Below are 25,059 nucleotides of genomic sequence, written 5' to 3'. Positions count from 1 at the left end.
AGAATCTAGTATGAATGGTAAAACATAAGGTTTTAAATAAGGAAAAGTTTTTGTTTTGTGTCTTATTTTGATTCTTAATTATTAATGACACAAGGAAGTTGCCTAAAATTTCCATCTCTGGTTAACTGCAACAATAATATTCCTATACCCATCCAGTTTTGAGAGCAGCAAGATGTTTTAACAGAATTATTAACAGTAATGTCAAAGTCATTGGCATTATTTAAAGCAAGCTCAATACCAGGTGAGTTAATAGTGAAATTATCAATTACAGTCTGGAGAAAACAAGGATGAAAGAAATAATTTGCATATTGATTAGAATGTATTCAAATAGGTTAGGGTGTATTTTTGTTTTAATTAACTACAAAATCAAATTAGACCCAATTGTTTCAATGTCCTTTCCTACACTGAAAATTAATTATATCACTGCAGTCCCTGCTAACTTCAATAATTGCTATCAGGTAACTTGGGTAATTTGTAATCACAATTAGCCAAATCTCTTGCCAACAGAAAGAGGTGCTGCATGCTAATGTTTCTTTATCACTTCACCTCTTCTTAGTATTCAAGGATACAGTTACATGACAAGACACTGTCTAACGGTAGAAAGATAAATTTTCCCACTCTGAATGAGCAAGGTCACACACTGTCATAGACACAAAACTTCCTGTACAGTTCACTGCAAACCATCCTTCCAAAGGCCACCCAGACCAGAGAGGCCACAGTGAGCGAGTGAATTAGAGATTGAATTTTAGTGTTAGTCAAATTAGTCCTTAACATTGTCATATAATACAGGTGGTACAGTGTTAGTCCTTCTTTAAGTATTGAAAACAACCCAGTGTATGGAAACCTTTGTGCACTGGATAAAGTAAATAAAAATGTCAAAGCATTAATTTCATAGGAAGACTGCTGCACCTGCGTGACTTTTTTTCAAGTCAAGGAAGTTTATGCTTAGTGAGCATGTTATTTTTCAGTACTGTCCTACTATAAACCTACATACTCATACATTAAAACATGTAGGAGCTTATTTTGTTGAAGACTGAGGTGCAACACAAGTTCAGGGATAAATTCCTTGCTGTAGGGCATTGCAATTACACAACTGGTAATAAAGAAAAATCAGGGGAAATTATGTTTAAAGTCTGTGTTTTTTGAGGAAAGGCTGATTCAACATCCCAGTATTGAACATAAATATATGATTGTTCATTAAAAAAGTAAATATTCCACAATATTGATTTTTATTTCACAATATTGATTTGTTTTGGTATACTGTTTACCTTGCACCAGCTGGCACCCAGTGCTAGTCTCCTAAGTGCTAAGAGCTAAATTAAGATAACTTGACATTGCTGTGCTTATCACAATATAATATTGCAGGGATATAGATGGCATATATTGCAGTAGATGTAAAATCTAAGGATAATAATATGTGTGAAAATATGTATTTTCATGTATTTTAGTTCTTCTTTTAAGTTTAGTTCTTTTGTTGCCACTGACTGTTTCTTTAGGGGTAAGGCAAATGACTTAGGGGGCAAATAGGGGCAAATAATGAATCAGAATCGGACACAAGCCATCACTAAATGTTGTTGGTACAGTGGCAAACACTAAAAAACACAGAAGTAGTCTAAAAAGGCGAACACAGTTTATCCTATTTTAAAATTACAGTGTTACATTCTGCTTTATTGTTAATGCTTACATTTGACTTTCATTGTCTTTGTCACTTGTTCCCTCTCTGCACCAGACAACCCCAGCCTTCTCAGTCATGTTCCTGTTACTGTTCAAGTGCTGGACGTGAATGACAATCCGCCAGAAATAGCTACAGACGAGGAAGTCATTGTGTGTGAGAGCTCAAGGCCCGGACAGGTGAGCACCTGGCACACCTCGAAAAATCTGCAATGGCTACCTTTGTTTCTGTATTGGATTTTCTCTCCTTCTCTCTACTCTCATATCCAAATCTTTCAACACCACAGACACACCTCAGAAGGACAGTGTTGAGAGCTGTGCGTTTATCTCAGTTATCTCCATGACTAGAAGCATTCTGCATTGAGCTATTGTTTCACTCAGCAGGTCGCATTGCTTACTGAACACTGAGCAGTAAGAGACTCTGGGGGCACTAGAGAGAGCTACTTGATCATTGTTGATTCCAAATTCCAAGTACCTTCGTAGCAAACCATGGCGGCTCAAAATCAAAGCTCATTCCAATTTGCTCTCAGTAGTCTTTCATTCATTCGAATTAAGAAGGTTTTTGAGATATAGCAATCAGCAGTATGGAAATGGCTGAGAGAGTCGTTTGGCAAAAAGGATGATAGAGTAAAGAGTGGGGAAGACACAACTAAATACATTTTTAATAGTTTCAAGCTAGTGGAAGAGAAATTTGAATTAAAGTTTGCATTAAATTTGAATTAAGGTTGCTTTATAGCCTCAGGGTTCTTTGCCGAGGGGATTAAGTGGGAAGAGTTATGTGCTGAATGAGACAGTGACACACCACCATTCATTGGTCTACAAAGCTGTGAAAGAACAGAGCTGCTCATTAGTGTTTTAGAATGTGTTTGCATTTCAATTTTTACACAACAGACATGGAAAATTTTCTTATTCATTATCAGGTATTCGTTAACAGTGTAACAAGACACCTAGTTCCAAGTAAGAGTTAAATCTTTGTTCTAAATCAGTGCTCAAGGTCATATATATATAAAAACTACAGGTCAAACCATAACAACGGTCACAATGGTAAAACTGACCAAAAACAAAGTTGCCTTGGGTCTTCAGACCCAGATTGCCAGTGTTCAGGTGTGTTTCAGATCTTCAAGGTTCTACAGTGTCACCAGTCCCAGTGACATTGTTCCTACAAAATTTCTAAAATCTGTTCTCCTACCATATGTCCTAACTTCATTCCCACTGTCAATTATTCCCTCACATCTGGATCGGTACCTGATTATTTTAAATTTGCCAGTGTTCAGCCACTCCTGAAAAAGTACCTTCGACACTTTTCAATCTGGATTCCGCCCTAAACGCAGCACTGAGACCGCTCTGCTAAGGGTTAAAAATCCATCCATCCTCCTGGACTTGACTGCTGCCTTTGACACCATCGATCATGCCATTTTGTTAGACAGACTGCACAACTAGGTAGGAACTTCTGGTACAAACTTAAAATGGTTTCAGTCTTACTTGGAAAACAGGTACTTCAATGTGTGTGTTAATAATCATGTGTCCTCCTCAGCTCCTCTGCAATGTGGAGTACCGCAGGGGTCAGTTTGGGAACTATCGTGTTTTCTTCATACCTGCTGGGTCAACTGTTCAGCAGTTTCTGAATGTGTCATATCACTGCTAAAATTAACTGAAATGTCATATTTCTGCCAAAATCAGAAATGTTGCATCATCAGCAGATCTCAACCTTTTGATCCACATCCTCATTTTTTCTCCTTTAGGTTACTGTAACTCCCCTTTACAGATGCCTTAGCCAAACTTACTCTAAAATGATAAACTCTAAAATACAGCTGGTTCAAAATGCATCTGCCAGGCTATAAACAAGAATTAGTCGTCGGTCCCACATCACCTCTGTTCTTGCTTCTCTCCACTGGTTTGCAATAAGATTTAGAATTAATTACAAAATTCTATAGATCATATATAGAGCTCTACACAACTTCGTCCCTAGTTACATTTCTGACCTCTTGCTACCTTATTCTACTTCCAGGCTTTTATCCATTCCCCATTCCAGTTTAAAGACAAAAGGTGATCGTGCCCTTGCTATGTTCTCTGGAACACACTCCCCCATTCCATTAGATCTGCTGTTTGTTCTTTCATTTATTGTAACATATGGTTTGCTGTGTTTTTATTGTGTGAGGCTCTTTGTGACCTTGTGCCTTAAAAAGTGCCATATAAATAAAAATGTACTTACTTACTTACTTACTTACTGGGTTAGCATGGTGCTGGTGTAGTGGCGTAATGATTCATGAAGTTTCCATTTTGACTTTATTTTAACAAGTCCAAAATCACACTTCAGTGTTTGTAAATGGCGCTGAGAACAACAGGTGCTGAAACGTGCCTGCAAATAAATAATAAAATGAAATGAGCTGTGTCTGATTTTGTATCTGAAGAGTGTCATATTCCAATAACACCTAGGTGTGCTAACAGTGAAAGTGAAAATGCTGTCAGCTCAGCAGTCACAGCTCTGTACGGCTGTGAAAATGTGAGATCCTTGCTCCATGTGTTAGATTGAGAACTTTGTACTGAAAAAGAAAGTGCAGTCTTTTTACATCACTGGTAGCCAGTACTCTACATAGAGAAACTCACAGATTTCAAGCGCAGAAATTTCTGTACTAAGAGACATCTTGTTATGCTCTAAACTAAAAAAAAAAAAAAGCCAATTGTACTGCTTCCTCTTGTTATACACACCTCCCACTATTCTAATTTTTTTTAGCATGATTAAGTGGCAGATAGCTGTTTTGTTTTTTTGTTTTTTTTCACATTAGTCGGCAATCATTACAACTTTACCATTAACACAAAAAACAAACATGCTGCTCTCAGCCAAAAAGCTCCCACCAGTGCCACCCTGTCAACCATGACATCCACATAAATAAACTCAACTGCACACAAAGAACATCCAAATACTGCACAGTTAAAAACAGAGGTTTGTGCAAGTATACCAGGAGCACAACAACACAGCAAATCTCACAGTGAAGATAAGAACTCCCTGTGGTGTCAGGGGCTATCGGGTCGCTTTTCTCTCAACTCAGCCTCTCTCCCTGCTCTCACTGTGTCTCTTACCAATTAAGGGTAACAAGATGACAAAAGTGGCAGTAAGGTTGCCCTTAGAGAACCCCTGACATTGTTAGATGCCAGCCCCCCCCCGAGCACAAGCCAAATGTTCTGAAATCCTAACATCACAACTAGCCACTCTCTTTCAGGCAGCACACACAGGTCGAGGAGAAAATATTACAAGACCAGTTGGCTGTAGGTCAGAGGAACTCTGGCGTTGACCAGTTATGATCACCAAATCATGAGACAAGCATCAGCAGCTGAGTTGTCTCCTTGTCATGCCACCAATTAGAATCAAAAGTAATTCTAAACCGTGCGGCAGCTAATTAAATGTTGCATGTGTTGTCTTTGGAGAGTTTTTTACCCTGTGTTTTGTGAACAACAGGTGATCCAGACTGTCACAGCAGTGGATAAGGATGACTTTGCCAATGGACAGCGGTTTTCCTTTGCTTTGCCGAGCCAGCTACCAGTTAATCCCAACTTCACTCTGAAAGACAATGAAGGTAATTAAAGTGATCAATTTGTTTGTTTGCATTTCTCATGAGTTTTGCACTCTGCCTTCAGGGCAGGGTTCTATTCTCATTGCTCACATTGCAAGATCCAGTAAGCTCCACTGATCTCCCAATACCTTGGAGGTGCAATAGAAATATGTGTTGTATTGTATGGCAGACATATCAAGATCCAAATACCATTGGGATCTATTCTGTGTCATTTATTCATGAAACACAAGAGTCATGGGGGTTCGACATGTTTGTGCTTTGTGTTGTCAAATGCATTATCTTCTCTGGTACTTTCTCTTTCCCTTCCTTTGTGCAATTTTGTGCTGGCTTTACAGTGGGCATTACCATGGCAACCATCTCATTCTCAGGTGAATACCTAGCCTTAGGTCGGTCTGCAATCACAGGGCTTTTAAAGGCTCTCAGCCAGAAGATCCCACAGTTGCCCACTGAGAGAAGGAGTTCACAGAAGTGAATCTCCGAGCCAGAGAGTGGAAGGGGAACAGAGAGAAAGGGAGCACCAAAGAGATTAAACAAATTTGCTATAGCTGCCGCCAGTCAACCGCATACCCCCATGCATCCATGCGTTTGTGCATTCACATGCTCACAGCTTCACACACATTTGGCATCCATGGCAAATTCCAGCCTCATAGAAGGTTGCATTGCTACAGCCTTGTCCATCCATCCATCCATCCATCCATCCACCTTCTATACCGCTTATCCGTCAGGGTCGTGGGGGGGCTCGAGTCTATCCCAACTGACTACAGGCAGTGGGCAGGTACACCCTGAACTCGTCACAAGTCAATCGCAGGCCTGACACACAAAGACAGACAACCACACACCCACACATTCACACCTAAGGGCAATGTAGAGTAGCCATTAACCTAATATGCATGTTATTTGGAGTGTGGGAGGAAACCCACACAAGCACAGGGAGAACATGCAAACTCCACTAAGAAGGACCCAGACCGAGATCCCAACCTGGAACCCTCTTGCTGTGAAGTGACCACTAACTAACCACTGCACCACCATGATGTCCCACTTTGTGTACCCATAAATGAATCATTTTGTGGACCAATGAAATGGTGGACGAACAGAAGAAGATAGAGCTGCTGCTCCCAGTATTACCATTTCATAAATGTCCAGATACATCATAAAAGGATTTTTATTGAAGTGTGTCATTGTCAGAAAAATAAGCTGCTTCTTCTCCCATAGGAGTTTGTGTGGTGTGTGTGTGTTTGTGTGTGTGAACCAGTGTAGTTTTTTTTTTTTTTTTTCCAAAGATTTTCTTTAAGATTGATGTGTGAGCAGCCTGTCTAAAATCACTAAGAGTGGTAACTGGACCTGGGAACAGGGACAGAATACTTTCTGGGTCTCTAAAAACGTGGTAAAAATTGTAGTAGTAGTAGTATCAGTAGTTATCACAATAAATGTCAAATGATTATTTCTTGTTTAAAGGCCCATTTTGGATCCTAAATGAAAGCTGCAAGAAACCAGATAGTTAATTCTTGTTTTAAACTACTATTTATTGTCATGAGAAACACTTGCTGAACAGGAAAACATTTCACAAATTGGATGTGGAACATTCAAAACAGTTGTAATGATAATCATTTTTTTTAACATCAAATTACACTTAATGTGTTAATTACTTAATGTTTTTCAACGTTCAAAGCAAAATAAATACTAGAAAATAAAAAGCTGCCATGCACAGCATACATCTAACTTAAGGTGGCTCAGACTGCAAAGTTTAAGTGTTTTAAAGGATTATGTGAACAAATAAAACAATACATGGACAAAATTTTCTTCCGGGTAGCAGCATGTCAACCTCTGGAACCCATTTTCCTGTGACATGAGTGGCTGTTAGTCTTCTTCCTCTGTTGCGTGGCAACTGGAGTTTAAAGTGCATTAGTGTCGCACTCTTCTTGTGTATGCTCTGTGGGTGGTTTAGAGTAATTATATCAAGCACTTAACAATATTTGTTACATTTCCGTCAAGGAACCTTATATTTAGGCAATTACTGTTCTGGTTTATTGTCTAGTTCTACAATCATGCCAAATATCAGCCTCCTGTGATGAAAACCAAGAATGGTGGAGATAGTTTTGTGCTCCCTCTGATCAATCGAAAGACCTGCTGCTGGTCTCAGCTAACAATCAATGTGATAAGAGCAGAGATAAGTCTGTTTAGCCTTTGGTCCTGCTGCTTCTCGCCATGAGCTTTCCCCTGCTGTGTTAAACTACATTGAGATGCAGAGGCAAGTTTTGTTGAGCTTTAGGAGTGGATGTGTGCTTGAGGGAGGCATGTCTTCTAGGGCCAGGTGAATCAAACAAAACACAGATTAACTGCAGCATTGCTCAAAACAAGACACTATTTTTTAAGCTGCATTTACAGTATAACTATAACTTTATACAACAGTAGTTGTTCTTTTGTAATATGTATTGCTGTCTGGTGTAGAAACCAATTTCCCCTAATAGTATTTAATAATTCAAAAACTGAATACACCACACTGAAGAATTCTGCACGTAGTACAAAATTTGGCAGCATAGTGACATGCTTTTTATTCCAACTGTTTTGAAGACTGTTATTTTGGCATCTATTTATGAGCTTAGATCTGTTGTATATGTTGTGAAAAACACACTGAAAAACACTATATTTTCTGCTTTGTCACTTTGTTGCTCTAAGATATTTCAGAGGAATCCTCAGAGGTGCACCTCCATTATTGCTTTCAAAACATCTCTTGCTGATTTGCCATATGCCGTGTTGGGGAATCACACTTTGAAACAAAGGCTGAAAGAAGCTGATACTGAAAACTTTAAATCTTTTCTACAGATGTCTTCCTGGTAATAAGACGCATATCATATACATTTGTGAGCAGTAAAATGACAATGATGTCATCCATGGCCACAAATACTAGTGTGTAAAGGCATAGTGAGGTAAAGCTGTACTGTTTCATCTGTAATATTTTGACCAAATATATTATGGCTTTTTTGTTGTGGGTAATAGCTCCTGATAAGGTCTTACTGGACACATTGTTGTCAGACAGTGGGCCACAGATCAGATCTGCAGGTAACACATACAGGCCAGGCCTCACACACAAGTGCCTGGTGGGCACGTTTACCCACGTTGAGATGTTGAGCTGGCTCTACTTTGAGTGTATATCGCAAAGTAAACTTTTTAAACTCTAGATTTCCAATCTGTTTTCCCGTAGCTTGAAAATATGTTCTCTCCTCTTACAAAGTCATTTATCACAACAGAGCTGTTTGTAGTGAAATTTGGAAACCATTCAGAAAAGAAATCTTTTTGGAAGGATTGAGTACATGTTTTTTTGTCCAGACTGTTTGAGTAATGGTGTCCTGTTCTGTTGCATTCAAACCAAATCTTGTATTTTCTGAAATTATATATTATTATGTATGTTTCATAACATGAAAACAGAAAATTATTCATTCATTCATTCATTTGAATTATTTGTTAAAGAAAATTTGACAGAGAAGAGGGACTTTTTTCCAGGTCTGTAGTACTGTAACTATTCCCTGCAGGATAAATTATCCCTTTGGGATTGTAACCAGCAGATCCTGAATTTTTGCCTTTGGTTATGTCAAAGAGATATATGTGGGGTTCAAACTGCAACTGCAGCAACACTAATATTCAGGAATCCTTGTATTTCCTCTCACAACTTCCTTTCATTTAACCAGGAAAGCTGTTATAGATTTAGAGTACCAACCTGGACCTTTAGTTGACCTGATAAAAGGGAGGCAGCTGCACTGCAAAGCCTCCTACTTATTCTGGTGACCACAGAGTAGCTCCACTGGAGCAGTTAAATACAGTGATCAAGGGCACACTTAAATTAGTTTTTAGACAGGGACAGTGGTTCTTGTTTTAAGAACTACTCACTGTCAGACACGCAGTTGAATTCAACACTTTATCAATGAAGGACACTGCTGTTATCAGACTAAAAACTGAAATGGCAAACCATTATATTATTGTGTTTAGCATCAGGTTTGCCTTATCATAAGCTCCACAATCTCTCCTGCTGTGTAATTTGTTTTCTTACTCCTGTATATTATAATCCATGTCCACCTAGAATGATTCGTATGTATTATTTTTCTCTGAGCTCCCCTTGCTCATCAGCAGTTTCAGAATCACCCACCTCCATCTTAATGTTAAGACGCTGCGCTCTAAGTTCAGGCTGCCACATTCAACTCCAGTCACTTGGAGCCTGCATTTGCACTTCCCCTCAAAAGAGGTGTCAGAGTTATATAGTGTTCTCCTGCCACTGTGTATTAGAAGTTATTTGCTGTGTTCACAATATCCGAGTGAGAGAGAGACACAATGCACCATACTGTTGACTCCTGTGTCTGATAATTAAAGTAAGCTCTTCACACTCGAAGCTTCTTCTTTCATTGCTGTTGTGGCAGACCAACAGTTGGTAGCTGCTCTGTGCCAGAGCCTAATACCTCCCTCTGTTATTGTGCAACGGACGAAAATCCCTCTCAGTCACTCACCAGACTAACTCTCTCATGACCTCCTTTCCTCTTCAGTAGCAGTTTCACAATGGATCCTTATGAACTGAATTTTTATGGCTCTGTGCACAGTTTTTCGCATTATGACAAACAGCTTGAGACACTCTGATACACTCAGTGACTACTTCAGTTGTTTTTTTTTTTTTTTGGAAGCTGTTTTCTATTTTTTTATTTGCAACCATATTAGACTGGTTAAAAACTGTTATCATTTTTGGGATGGTGCTGTTCATATTGAGACCTGTAACAAGTTCAGCTCTGTAACAAGTTCAGCTCTGTAACAAGTTCAGCTCTGTAACAAGTTCAGCTGTTAACAAAATCAGAACTGTATATCAGTTCAGCATTGATTTTTGGCTAAAAGGAAAACAAAGATTGAGTCTTAGTTTCAGATCAAGGCCTTTTCACTGTTTGAATTGCAATCCTTGTTTGAAAAGATGAAGGCAGAGATCTTTAAACACTGAGTTGTCGATGTGATGTGTTCATGCTGTTAAAGTGGTAGATGTGCTACAATGAATGCAGGTCAAACTCCTACAGCATATTAGGCACCATTAAAGCTGAAAAACAAGGGGGATGCTTCTGCTCTGTTGCTATAGGAAAGCACTTTGTGACAAACCTGTTCTGTTAAAAGGCTTTAAATGTATTTTAACTTGACTGCCTACTGTACACTGACTGAAAATTGAAGTCCTCTTTGATCTCCTTATCTGTCACATTGTGATGACATTTGCTTCTAAAAAGGCAATTAAATGGAGGCTATGATCTCTAAATAACCCACATACTTAAATAGATCAATTGATTCCGAAGGCATCTTTCTCCAGTGTGCATACAGAAGACCTTATAATATTACAGTTAATCAGCTGTGTTCAAAGAAGCGCCGTCAAGCCATTGATATGTGGGACATTTAATTAGATTTTATGTCATTCACACTTCACTTGCAATGGGTGTTATACTTCTCAATTCCCAAACACCCATAATCTGCTGAAACAGCATACGTGCAAATGGGGCAGAGCAGATTGTCTTGTGCTGGTCTTGTCAAGACTGGAACAGCTAAAAGTCACAATCACGTTGGAGTAAAATTAAGTTGTTTTTCCCCTAATTACTTAATGTTTATGATTTAAGAAAAAAAATAATAATTTTGTTTAAATTAAATAAACCAATGTTGTTTTGCAAAAGCCTTTTCTGCGTGCAGTAAGGCCTCAGCAGACGCTGCGGCCATGTCAGAGCTGTGAACTAATTTGTTCCTGCATACCAGAAAAACATAATAAAAGCATTGTGCAGTTCTTTTTTATTGTTACTGTAGAACCATATAAGCCAACTTATAATTAACTGAAATACACAAAACACAGCCTTATGCTACAACCATACCATGCTGTTACAGTATCTATGCTGAAACCAGCACAGCGCTTTTTTCTCTTCTTTTATTTTTCTTCTTTAAACAAGCTGCCAGGTCACTAACTGCTATCTGTTAACACTACTGAGCATGTTTTGTTAAACTAAGTCTTACTGAGTCATACTAATCCTTAGTGAATGCAGGGGCCTCTTAAAAAGGAGATTTTTATGTTTGTTTGTTATTCCACGTGAAATTTCTTCATAAAATGATATTATTGTTTGATATTCAGAGCTTCTCTTTAATAACATCAAGATGTGTAACTGTGTCTGAGAAGCACTTTAAATTCAGGAATGATGATGTTAATGTGTAGCATATATTTCCTAATCTTAAGTATTAAATATCATTATTTATCTTGTTCTGTTTAGTTGTTCTGGGCTTATAGACTACAGCCATTTCGGCATGTGGAAGCACAATGGTTACCAACAAGGGTTAACTGCACCCCAGGTTGTTCTTCTGCAGTTGCCAGGGGGTACGTGGAGAGCTTTTAGAATGTGTGAAAACTTGTAATGTAAACTTTAGATCATTAAGTAAACATAAACTAAATTAAAACTAGTGAGCCATCTAAAGTTCTCCATATGGCAGTAATCTTGATGGCAGGGCCTCACATAGTTATTACTGATGACAGTGCGGTCACTGAAAAAACCCAGTCAGTATAGAGCCTCACAGACAAAGAAGAGAATCCCAAATGAATGTACCATTTGCAACAAATGCAAAAATATTTAAACAAATAGACTTGAGAAGAATCTCACAAAAATATGTTACTGAGTCTGAAAATAGAAAGAACAATGGTGCAGACCTAAATACCTGCAGCACCCACACATTACATTCATTTTCTTGACATTTGCACCTGTATAAGCTTGAGCCATGTCCAACATTAAGTACCCACCTTTAAAAAGTAATCCACTAGGTATTCTTTCCCAAAACAGTGCCGCCACACTTTATGTTGTATTCCAAGTGGTAACTGTAGAGACAGTTCGTGCTAAATCCCATCACCGGCACCTACACACACCCACCAAAGTTCACAAGGAATCCAGCCAAGTGCCTGTGTGGGCAAGTGTGAAGTCTATAGAAATGTGGTTGCATCCCATGTCTACTGTGAGCCAGATACAAGACAAAGACGTTTGCATTAACTGTATCGTAAAATCTTTAGTTTAAATGTAAACTAAAGATTATTATCATTATATCAACTGATATCGTCAATCAGGGATTTTGAGGATTCACTGTTCCGCATTTTTTTTTGCATCTATATTCATCAAGAGGAGTTTTTGTTTTCCCCTAACTTTGGCAGAGTTCACATGGTACAGTCAAAAGATGATGCCAACAAATTATGAGAAAAGGTGACCACAGAGATCACATCTGAGTCGCACGGGGAAATTATTCCATTGAAACTGCCTAATTTCAGCAACTTTTGCTGCTGTGAAATCTCATTTAACTTCATAATTTGAGAGACAGTAATGCATAAGTAATACAAAAGTTCTGTAAGTGATGCTTCATCTAGCATGCAAATGCTTTTGGAAAAGTGAAAAAATGAGGCCATTTGCCTGTTAGTAGCTTCTACTCTGCCTTAACGAACCCAGTGCATGGCATTTCCACAGGGTTGTGTTGATCCTCACAGACATGCATATTAATGCCTGTGGGCATTTATCTTCATGTAACCGAAAGCCAAAGAGAAGATATAAAGATAGAAAATTGATAGTCAGTGATAATAACATAAATAACATAATCAAACAGTTCAGGATCGCTTTCAATACGGTGTGAAATGCTCTTAAAAGCACATTTTCTCCCACTTCCTTAATGATCACCTGCCTTTCCCTGCAGATAAAGTCACACAGTGCGAGCTGTCACCACTTGGTTAAACTGTGACTGTGCTAACTCGTGCCGTTTTCCCTTTGACGTGGCTGCCACGTGGCTGCAGAAGGCCCGTCTTACTGCAGCGCTAATCAACAAGCGTGCAGCTCTCCTCCACCCACCTGCAACTAGAGGCGGTTTAATATGAAATTAGCATGACATAATTGATGTGCACTTCCTCATCGTGGTCTGTACAAGGACACGAGCTGTTCTGTGCTTCAGAGTGTAAAGGCTGTGACGGTGAACACATACACACAGCTGGTTTGTCTCTCTCTCTCTCTCTCTCTGCCTCAGCCTGTGTTCGTCCTCTCTGCTTTCTCCTTGGCTCACGCATACACAAATAGAGACACACACACACACCTCCTCCATTCACCCCCTTGCCTTCCCCTCTTCTGCTCTCATCATCCAACTCCCCATCTTTCCTCCTTGTTATTTGCATCTCTCACACTCCACTCTCTCAAACCCCCCACCCATCTGCTTGCTGATACGGTGATACTGCGAGTCTGACTTAATAAAGCTTGAAGTACGTGTTGTCATTCCAACTGTCGATCATTATAATTATTCATAGATGGAGCAGAGATTGGAGTGGGAAGCGAGGTCTCAGAGCAGCAGCACGATAGTACAGCACAGTTCAGTGGAGGTGTTTTCACTGTGTGGAAACGAAGAGGTTGCCCTGTGCACGATTCAGCACTTTTGTAATTTTAGTGTAAATATAAATATATACATATACAGTGTGTGTGTGTGTGTTTAGCAATATGTCTTCTGCAAGTAGTGATGCCAGTTAGTCATCAAGGTAGGTCATTCATACAGCCATATACTTTGAATGAACAAGGCTGATCCTTATCTCATAGTACACCTTTTTATAGGGGTATTTTGCCCTAAATTGCGGTTGTTAAGCCCATCTAGTGTTAGTGTTCTTTGTCATTGATAAAATTGTAGCTATTAGGATGCCCTTAATATTACAGGTAAAGTGGTGATCTCCTGGGACCTCATACAGGTCATGTGTACCAGAAAGCATTGCGTGTTAGAGCAGATCAGCATGTGAGATGTATGATTGTATGGTGGCCTATGTGTTGGTGTAAGCTTGTTATCATGCAAGCTTTTTGAATAAAATCCCTAACAAATGTCAGATGATCTTTGTCTGAAAACATCTGAATGTAGGTAGTTTGAAAGGTGCAGGTGAAATTATGACTTTGGCTCACAAGCTAGCCTAAGCATCCACACTTACCACAGCAAATTATCCTGTAAATCTGACTATGATTAGGTATTATATCACAACATTCTGCTGAGGACTCACCTAAAGTTCCATGAGCCACTTAAAGTTAGTGTTTTTTTTCACTTAGTACAGATTTATTTATAGATTGATTTAAGTTACAGATGGGTTTAATCAGTGGCCAGCTGTTCTCCTGTTCCTGTCGGCATTGGTAGTTTCCTTGGTTCATCCTTGAAGAAAGTTTGTACCACTTTGCTGGCACTCCTCTTGTGCTGGTGTTGCCAAACTAGTATTGACGAAACAGTTTAGGTTCAAAGTCAATGAAGCATATTGACTCGGTATGGAATTGATAGGCAACTGGACTATAAATGACACCAGATGGCTAATGGTATTTCCACCAGTGATGTTGCCCATGTTTGTGTCCATGCATGAGCGGTGTGTGCTTCTAACAGTTTGACTTTTTTTCCTAGTGTATATAATGTTGCTCCAAATTCATATAATCTCTGTGTTGTTCCACAATCTACTGATGTAAAAATAAACTTGGCTGACATAAATAAGGCTGCTTCAATTGGCTGCAGCAATATACAGGACTTGTGGCCTGCTGTGCATGTTGTTTTGTTGATATCCCATCTTAATGACAGACACAATGAAATAAGGATTCCCCTGGTGACCAATATTTATTTATTAATATGTCCACCAGAAAGAGATCACCAACATTTCACACAGTTAGTTAATTTTCAATCTGCGTTTTGTTCAAGCTTGTCCATCTGTTTGTTTATCTGCTTCATCTTTGCTGAATCTTCTTATAAAATCTTTCTTTCAAGTCCTCTCCTATTTGACTTTTCTTCTACAAATTCCACATTTTTATTTCTGTTTATTTGTTTTGTTTACCTGATGATTTTTACACTTATTCTGAATGTGTGTCTGTATAAATAAGTTATTGCAGGCTGCTGAAAGATTAGTGCAACTGAAAAGAACCAACAATTAGTCTTTTTAGTCCAGGGGTCTAATTTTCTTTAACAAGTTCTTTCTTTCTTGTAGATAGCACAGCCAGCATCATTGCCAGGCGGAGGCGTTTCAACCACCTGACCCAAGAGCTATACGAGCTGCCCATTGTGGTGTGGGATGGTGGGGAGCCATCCCTGAGCGGCACTAGCACCTTGACCCTGCGGGTGTGCCCATGCCAACGCCACGGGAGGATCCGGATGTGCCAAGGCGAGGCCTTCCTCTCCTCTGCAGGTCTCAGCACGGGGGCTCTGATTGCCATCCTGCTGTGCATCGTCATCCTGCTGGGTAAGTTGGGACAGCCACTGTGGGGACTGCAGCAGGAGGGAGCAGCCCAGGGGCAAATATCCTGAGGGCATGGATCGAGCAGATGAACCATAGAGAAGCAGGGAAGGGTGGAAGGGTTTGAAAGCATTTGACAAGGGCAGAGGAGGAGAGAGGGATGAATAGACATATGGGGACACAGGTAGAATTCAGAATAAGGGTAGAAAGAGTTGGAGAGGGCAAGGGTGGAAGAAAAAGAAAAGGATATGAAAGACAAGAGGACACAGGGAGAGGAGGCTGGATAAGAGGGACTTGATGGTGAGGACCAAGACAGCAAAGAAGAGGCCAATGGAGATTGCAGTCAGTGTGATTCAGAGAGGAAGTATGTAGAACTAAAAGAATTCTGAGAGTAAACCATTTTCTGTCAGATTATTCCTAAATCATGTTTGTTGATGATTTGAATCATCAATTTCACTCTCTGCCAAGCACATGTTTGAATCACAAGAATGTAATTACGGACTATGAATACAAAATTGAATACAGTCAAAATAAACAGATCTAAGTTCATACCAACACGCCACAACAAAACATGTCCTTAGTCAACAAGTATGCATTCATTGTTGCTGTGTATATGTATGTGTCAAAAATGGTTTAAAGTCCAAATCAAAGACAAAACTGAACTCATTAAATTTGCCAGTCAAGTAAACAGTCAATAAAACTTACCATGTAAGAAATGTCACAGACCAATTTATTCTACTGCAAATCAAACTGCAGTGGGACATGATTAGACAAAGCTGTTAAATAATACCGCTTCACCGTTGCTGCTGTCCCCTCCTCTCTTCAGCAATTGTCTGTGGACATTAGTGCGTGAAGGTTATGCATATTCATACTAGCTGTCTTCCTCCTCTATGCCAAACTCTCTGGCTCATGCGAACAAAAGGCCATCACCACTGTCTGGAGCAAAAGCTTGAGTGAGAGACACATGCTGAATTGCTAATTATGTACACAAGGAAGATAGTAGTTAGCATGGAGAGGAAGAAAGAGAAACAATGAAGGACAGGATATTATCACACTTTTTTTTTTCTTTTTGAACCTCTAGTGCATTTTGGATTTCACACTTTCCAGTTACAAGTGAAGTGTAGCTCAACTGCTGGATAGAGGTTTGGTAAGAAGTCACCCCAAGAGATTTGATATTTTGCGAGTGGGTCTCAGTCAAAATCTATATAGACGTCAGAGAATTTGAAGGTTCTGTACAATATCTTAGCTGTTACTAGGACTGCGCATTTCTGGACCGAGACTACAGATGCTGTACCTGGAATTTGTTGGCCGTGATTAGCATTGGCACCACTGTTGCTTTTACTTTCCAAATCTTTTCTAGCTCCTCTTTCAGCCCTTGGTATTTTTTCAAACTTCTCGTGTTCCTTCTTCTTGATGTTGCTGTCGCTTGAGATTGCTACGTCTACCACCATTGCCTTCTTCTGTTACCTTCTTACTCACAATAATGCATGAAACACACACACACACACAGATAGGTGGAAAAAGGGTAATGCCATCTGTTGGGAAAACAGTGTACAGTGTTATCGTAATTTGATAAAACTTCGAAAGAGATATCTATATGTATAGAAGTACTTATACAAATTAAATACTTATGCATGTTTTTCTTTTCCTGATGTGTGTATACAGGATTTATCAGTTAAAGTCTTTTCAAAAAGCAAGATTCTGCTTTGGATGACTTCTTCTTTATGAGTTGAGTGATACATAAAATCAACACAGAAAATGCATGATGTAGTATTGGTGTGTTAAGATAGCCATGTCACAATTATTCAACCCCTATATAACACTGTTGCTTTAAAAGCTTTCTGAAAGTTTTTATGGCCTAAAGTGGAGTTGAAACATAATTAAGCCTTTGGGAACTCTATAATGATCCTTCATTTGCTTCAGCTGTGATGCATATATAAACCCCACCCATGAAGGTATTCAAGGTGAGTTGCAATCATGGAAAAGACAAAAGAGTTTCAACAAAAGCTGACAGAAGAGATTATTTCATCACATCTATAGGGCCTTGGGGGATATAAGAGGGTTTCCAAAAAATTTAACATACCAAGAGACACCATTGGGAGCATTATAAGGAAGTTTAAAACTTATGGAACAGATGCAAACCTGCCTGGCCATGGAAGAAAGCCCAAAATTTCATCAAGGGCCCTTAGCAACTTAGTCAGGACAACTTAGAGAAACTATATATATAACTATATATAAAAACTATAAGACATGCACTGAATAAACAAGAACTTCATGGCAGGACTCCAAGACGCACTTCACTCTTGACCTCAAAAGTCAGTTAGAATATGCCAGGAGTAATTTGAATAAAACTACAGTGTTCTGAGAGACAGTTCTATGGACTGATGAAACCTAATTGGAACTGTTTGAACATAAGGACCAGCGGTATGTCTGCCATGCGAAAGACCAGGCTTATGTGTTAAAAGAATTTTCATTCATTTTTCATTTGAACTTCAAATTTAAATCAAGTTCTGTTGTCAGAATAACTCAAATATGTATCAATAAATATTTTTTGTTGTCTAATGAGGTTTTATTTATTATCATTATCTTTCATCCACATCACTATAATGTCTTTTGAGGTGAGGGGGTTGAATATTTCTGATTGCAACTGTATTTATATTACGATATTTAGAAATTCTCACAATCACACCATTGTGTCAGCATTTATCAGCATTTAGGCCTACCAATAAACTGTATAAATCCATCTCTTTGCATCCACAAACTTTAGGATAGTTTGTGTTTAAATAGTATTGAGCGAGAGGCTTTCCTACACAGGGTGTAGCTAAAGAGTGCAAGCATGTTTAAAAATGCCGAATAAAGCTGATTGGTTGGCAGATAAAAGTATTAGCGGTAGCGCACAAGTGTCTACTGTGTATTACTTACATAGACATGCCCCACCCATTCAATTCTGACTCGTCTTTGCTTGTCAGTGTGATTTGTTTGTGTCTGTCCATCTGTCTGATTCACGTCCATGTTTTATCTCTGTGCTCGCTAATAAGCCAACTAATTAAGTCTGTAACAAACCAGAAAGGGATACAATCATTCTCTGAGCTGACTCAGTTGATAATGGCCTTTACACGTGATTTAAATATTCATTAGGAGATCATTCTTTGGATCATACTTATTTGACTTCAAATGAAATGATAGTATTACAAAAATAATTGAGTAAAAAGAAGAATTGGATTAAAAATACAAACATAACCTCTTTGATGAAGAATGAACTCAGTGTTGAACAAATACTTTTGCAAATGTTTTGTTTTTGTTTTAATGTTTTGTTGAAAAAAGGAAAATTTATGTTAATTTAAGCATCTTATTTAGTATAATAATTTTTAGTGTTTTTCACTGGCACGGCAACAAGTTAACAGATGAGTACGCAAACTGTCAACATTAGTCTGACTGGGTCGAGATTACTTTTAAAGCAATCTGAAATATAAACCATATTTACAAAGCTGATTTAAAGTGGGTTGTTCAGCCTTGAAAAAGTAGGTGAAGAATAGCACGTCATGAATATTGACTGGCTGAAGTACTGTCTATACCTATACCTGTATTTTTAAATTGTTTTAAAAAAAATGTAAACACATTGTAAATACTTGTACTTTTAGATTTTAGATTTATACTTATTTTGTTTTGTTTATCCTATTTTTATACTCTTCACTTTTCTTTCTTGGTCGGGAATACTGCAAGTGCAATGTCTGTACGAAAAAGAGTTTCCCTTCGGGGATAAATAAAGGAATTCTGATTCTGATTCTGATAAACTAAAAACAACAAAACTAAAAAAAGATAGTTACAACATTATAATTGTGATTCTTCAGTGTTTTGCTCTTTGCCTTAAGAAGTTACTTGGAAATACTTCTTGCTTGGATTGGATTATTTTACAATAAAATACAGCTCTCTAGTCCCTCAGTGTAATCTTCCATACGCAGGGTAACTGCAGCATAAATGAGACATCTTCATTGGCTTCTATACTAGCAAATAGGCATCTGCAGAAAATTAGTCTTGCTGTGAATGATTGGGAGTAATACACCCTGATGGCATAAGTGGTCTCCTGAGCAAAAGTTTGGCTTCAGCTGACCTCAGCTATGCATATGAAATGACCTGAACAGATCACTAAGGGAGCATTAAAGTAGAGAGTGTATTATAACACAGTGTGCACAGTACATTGGATAGAAATATACTGCGAATACAAGTAGATTATGAACTATGGAAAGTGCAGTCTTGTGTATGAAATTCTATTAAATTATAAAGGTGCATTAACTGAATGTCTGCCCAACATTTTTATTTGAAATAAAAAAAAAAATCTCTATTTCCTAGTTCTGCTCACCGTGATTGACCCAGTTCAACCCACGCTCTCTCATATCCTTGCATTGTGTAATTGCTTGCTTTAAACAAGTTGAATGATAAGCACTGTCCCGCACAAATTGCATTTTTCACCCTCTGTAACCCCACTTGGGATGCCACTGCACGAGGTTATTTATTTATTTTTATTTTTTTTACTTCCACACAGATTAATTGCATGCCGTTTGCAGGGACACTTCATCAGGCAGGGATTCACTCTGAACATTGAAATATATGTACAAAGATGAATCTGTACATAATTATTTTAGAAATAAGATGTTTAAAGTAATGTTTTAGTCCATCATGGAAAAAAAGTTTATTTTGTTATATTCGCAATTCAGTTTCACATTATCTAGCCTCAACTCAACCCCCATGTAGTGGGGACCAGGACTAGTGACTAGGACTTGTTGGCCCTGTAGTGAAAACATAATAGAAAATCCACCATATTACCAAAAGTATTCACTCACCCATCCAAATAATTGAATTCAGGTGTTCCAATCACTTCCATAGCAACAGGTGTACAAAATCAAGCACCTAGGCATGCAGACTGCTTCGACAAACATTTGTGAAAGTATGGGCCACTCTCAGGAGCTCAGTGAATTTCAACATGGCACTGTGATAGGATGCCACCTGTACAACAAGTCCAGACATTTTCCTTGCTACTAAATATTCCACAGTCAACTGTCAGTGGTATTATAACAAAGTGAAAGCGATTTGGAATGACAGCAACTCAGCCACAAAGTGGTAGACCGTGTAAAATGACAGACGCACAGTGTGCAGAGGTTGCCAACTTTCTGCAAAGTCAATCACTACAGACCTCCAAACTTCATGTGGCCTTCAGATTAGCTCAAGAACAGTGCATAGAGAGCTTCATGGAATGGGTTTCCATGGCAGAGCAGCTGCATCCCAACCATACATCAGCAAGTGCAATGCAAAGCATTGGATGCAGTGGTGTAAAGCAAGCCACCATTGGACTCTAGAGAAGTGTTCTAGAGACGCTTTCTCTGGAATGATGAATCATGCTTCTCCATCTGGAAATCTGATGGATGATTCTGGGTTTGGCGGTTGAACAGGAGAACAGTTCTTGTCTGACTGCACTGTGCCAAGTGTGAAGTTTGGTGGAGGGGAGGGTGATGGTGTGGGGCTGTGGCTGTGGCAAGCTGGGCTTGGCCCCTTAGTTCCAGTGAAAGGAACTCTGAATGCTTCAACATATCAAGAGATTTTGGACAATTCCATATCCCAACTTTGTGGGAACATTTTGGGGAAGGCCCCTTCCTGTTCCAACATTACTGTGCACCAGTGAACAAAGCAAGGTCCATAAAGACATGGATGAGCAAATTTGGTGTGGATAAAATTGACTGGCCTACAAAGAGTCCTGACCTCAACCAGATAGAACACCTTTGGGGAGGAATTCGAGTGAAGACTGTGATCCAGGCCTTCTCGTCCAACATCAATGTCTGACCTCACAAATGCACTTCTGGACAAATGGTAAAAATTCCCATAAACACACTCCTAAACCTTATGGAAAGCCTTCCCAGAAGAGTCAAAGCTGTTATAGCTGCAAAGGGTGGGTCGACATCATGCTAAACCCTATGGATTAAGAATGGGATGTCACTTAATTCATATGTGTGTAAAGGCATATGAGCGAATACTTTTGGCAAAATAGTGTACATAAAACAGTAGCTGTTGAAGAGTGAATCAGTCCACATTAATTCATTTTATTATTTTTTGCCTCAAGCATGGCTATTAGATGCTTCTAATAGTCTGCTTTAATTACCTGGTGTTGAATTAAGTGGGCAAGTGCCCTAGGGTCTCAAACCCACCTGATTCACTTTGCTATCTGATTTTAAGTAATTTGATTAATTGTACTTTTTTGTGGAGATTATAAGAATTACGTTTTGTCATTATTACCTGACCACATGTCTTAGGCCAATTTAAAGAGTAACAACCCATTGAAAACCTTACCTTTGCTGGCCTCCAGTGGTTTAACTTCTCTCCCTGTGATGCACAGGTGTACTCCAGGACCCTGTGATATCGGTCACGGTAACTCAACCACACTGATTATTTTTGGTGTTTTCAGAGGTGGAAGAGACTTGAAAATTTCAACCAGAAAAGCCAGCAGAACACTGCTTTTCAACCTAATCTTACGTTTCTCTTTAAATAATATCTCCATGAGTTGTAAAGACTAATCAAATTTTGCCAGTGATTTTCCAGCTTTGGCATCCCCACTGTATTAGTGCATTGGTCTCATTCAAATGAATGTGACAACAAACACTTTATGTTTCTACATTACTCATGGATTATATCCATTTTTTCGTGCCAAGGGCTCCCCGGTGGGTTGATGTGTCCTTCATTATACTTATGAAATGTGAATGTATGTACTGTAGTTGGTTCAGTTACTCAATAACCACAAGATCTGGGAGAGATTTTGCATTTTTAGTCTGTTTTGGTTGACTTATGCAAGACCATATTATATTATATTATATTATAATAATTTGAATGGCATTATTTTCACTTGACAAAGTGAACCGATGGAGGAAATGCTCCTGTGTTTGACTGAAAAGCTCAAGGTTGGTGTCAGTGCTCCTTTACTCCTTAAGTCCTCTCTTTGAAATTGCTTCATAGTCTACAGCATTCCTAAACGCATCACCACAAAATGTATACAAAAATGTTTTGCTTGAGTAAATACTGTAGATTAGCCAAATGCACCTTTGCATCAGAGAAATTATGAAAGCTGAAACCTCTACCTCGTCTTAATCCACCAACACCACCTTTCTTCCTCTAATCCCGAGAGGCTGATCTGTGTTGCTGTTTAGATAAATATAGCATATATGATGTGGAATGCCAACAAGCTGAAAACATTTTATATCAACTTCCAATCAAAAGGGCTTTTCATCAGTTGAATTTCTCTTTTGCTTCTCCTGAACCTTTATGTTTTTCTTCTGCTGAATTTGAATAGAATTTAATTGTGAAGCAAATATATCTCTGCAGGAACACTGATCTAGTTTGCTCGTCTCTGGTAATGTAGTATAATGAACTCCTTTTAGATGTTGCACAATTATAAAAATGTACTTCCCTAGGTCATCACTAACCCAAAGAGAAGTATAACTCATTAGCTGGAACAAGTTCTGAGCTTTAGCATGTCATCAAATATTACTTGGCTTCATGACTACATTAACAGTTGGAGAAAAAAAGTTAAATTGTAAGCTACTTAGAGACATTTTGTAACTTTACGCTATATTTTCTCCATTGTAGCACCACCGTCTCATTCTTTTATTACTGGGCTCACCAAAACTAAAATATGATCACAGGAGACCTACATACGTTGACACATGTCCACCTTTTGTTTACATGATGTATCCGCTTTGGTCTGATGTTAGGTGGAATCAAATGATATTGTGTAAGTTGTCATCATATGAGCAGCTTGCATTCAAAGTATCATCACAGCCACTGATAATCTCAGCTATTACCTACCACTGATTGACAGTCCTTCCTTGCTTGGCCTGTTTTAGTGTCATGATAGCAATTTAGATAAATATGCACATAAAATTTGCTTGTGTTCATTTGATTGGTTGTTTATGAAGCACAGCATGTTTGTCTGTCATGAGCTATGAATTACCAGACAACACAAGCACACACAGGGACCGGTATTTGCATAAAAAAAAAAAACATGGCTGAGCACTGTAACCACATTCAGCTGTTCCATTTTATGATGTTGCTCTGCTAAGCGGTTTGTCAGGTTAATTGTTGAGAAAAGCAGTTTTCTTTATGTCTGACTTTTATCTATAAATGTTAATATGTCAGTTTATCGCATTAAGTCATTTTCAAGAATTATACTTGCATATTTATTGTTACTGTATTGTCTTTCGTACTTCTCTTTTTTGTAAAGTGTAGACTTTTCATATATATATTTTTTCTGCTTTGTAGCCATCGTTGTTCTCTTCATCACCCTGAGGAGGAGCAAGAAAGAGCCCCTTATCATCTCCGAAGAAGACATCAGAGAGAATGTGGTCACCTACGACGATGAGGGCGGAGGTGAGGAGGACACCGAGGCCTTTGACATCATTGCCCTTCGCAACCCAGCTGCCGCTGAAGAGCTCAAGTTCCGACGGGACATCCGCCCGGAGGCGAGGCAACACAGCATCCCGCCCCGCAGCTGCCGCAGCCCGTCGGTGGAGCTGGACGAAGTGGATGTGCATGAGTTCATCAAGCAGAGATTGGTGGAGGCCGACATGGACACTAGTGTGCCACCCTACGACTCCCTCCAGACCTACGCTTATGAGGGCCAGGGCTCACCCACAGGATCCGTCAGCCCTTTAGACTCTCCTGGCACACAATCAGAGCAGGATTATAACTACCTGGACAACTGGGGACCTGAGTTCCAGAAACTGGCAGAACTCTACGGAGAGGCAGATTCAGATGTGACGACCTAGTCTGTGATTTCACTCCTGTTCAAACCAAATCTGTTTGAAATCCGTTTTTCAAATTTTCAATGAACAATATAAACAGAGATGCTTTCAAACTGTTCTAGTGGTTTTCAACTTCTACTGTTGAACTGAAAAAGACTATTTGTTCTATTTTTTTTTTTCTTTTTCATTTGTCGTTTTGGATCATGGGTCGTTCATGTGGAAGTATTAAATCAGATTTTGAGATGGAAGAACAATATGGGGATAAAGGAAAATGATATTTTCCTTGGTGTATATTTTTTATTGCTCAATAAAGTCCTGAAATCCATATGAGTGGATATGTGAAAGAATTGTCTGTGTCTTCTTCCTTCAAGAGTGGATTTATAGTGCATCCTGCAGTTAAGATTATCGTGGTGGGTGGCGTGTTTGTGATTCACCATGCAGGGGATGATGCTGAGCCATCCATATGCACAATCCTGACACCCCCAGTCAAGTAAGCGTAGAATATGTATTGTGTCTTTTATTCCATTCATTGAAATCAGATGTACATGACAATCTGTGTTCATGTTTCCAAGCTTCTTAACTTGGAATATTTACCTAATTATACTTACAGTGATATATTCCAAAGCGAACAATGAATGTGATTGACATTTTATCCCCCACAAGACTGATTTTCTAAAGCCACAGAATGGCAACATGCGATCTCAGATCTCCTCATGGTCAACGTTCCAATTCATTAGTTGTCTGCAAGCCCTTCTGTAGGAACTTGTTTCTGAATATTTTCATTAAT

The 25,059-nt window shown here is 38.9% G+C and overlaps 1 protein-coding gene across 2 annotated transcripts in view; it reads left to right on the top strand.

The window, feature by feature from the left end:
- The window catches only part of LOC124049764 (cadherin-18), a 76,462-nt gene extending 51,691 nt beyond the window's left edge, over positions 1-24,771 (top strand). The window contains exons 8-11 of one of the 2 annotated variants that reach the window (XM_046371787.1): positions 1,730-1,851; positions 5,129-5,246; positions 15,244-15,495; positions 23,791-24,771. In XM_046371787.1, the coding sequence (XP_046227743.1) occupies positions 1,730-1,851; positions 5,129-5,246; positions 15,244-15,495; positions 23,791-24,296 (998 nt within the window). In that variant the 3' untranslated portion in view covers positions 24,297-24,771. The remainder of the gene's footprint in view (positions 1-1,729; positions 1,852-5,128; positions 5,247-15,243; positions 15,496-23,790) is intronic. The other variant, XM_046371786.1, reaches the window with a different exon arrangement.
- The last annotated feature ends 288 nt before the right edge of the window (positions 24,772-25,059 follow it).

The sequence above is a fragment of the Scatophagus argus genome, chromosome 18, assembly GCF_020382885.2.
Source record: "Scatophagus argus isolate fScaArg1 chromosome 18, fScaArg1.pri, whole genome shotgun sequence".
Lineage (NCBI taxonomy): Eukaryota > Metazoa > Chordata > Actinopteri > Scatophagidae > Scatophagus > Scatophagus argus.
Note: the sequence above shows the minus strand (reverse complement) of the source record. Positions and strands in the feature narration are given on the sequence as shown.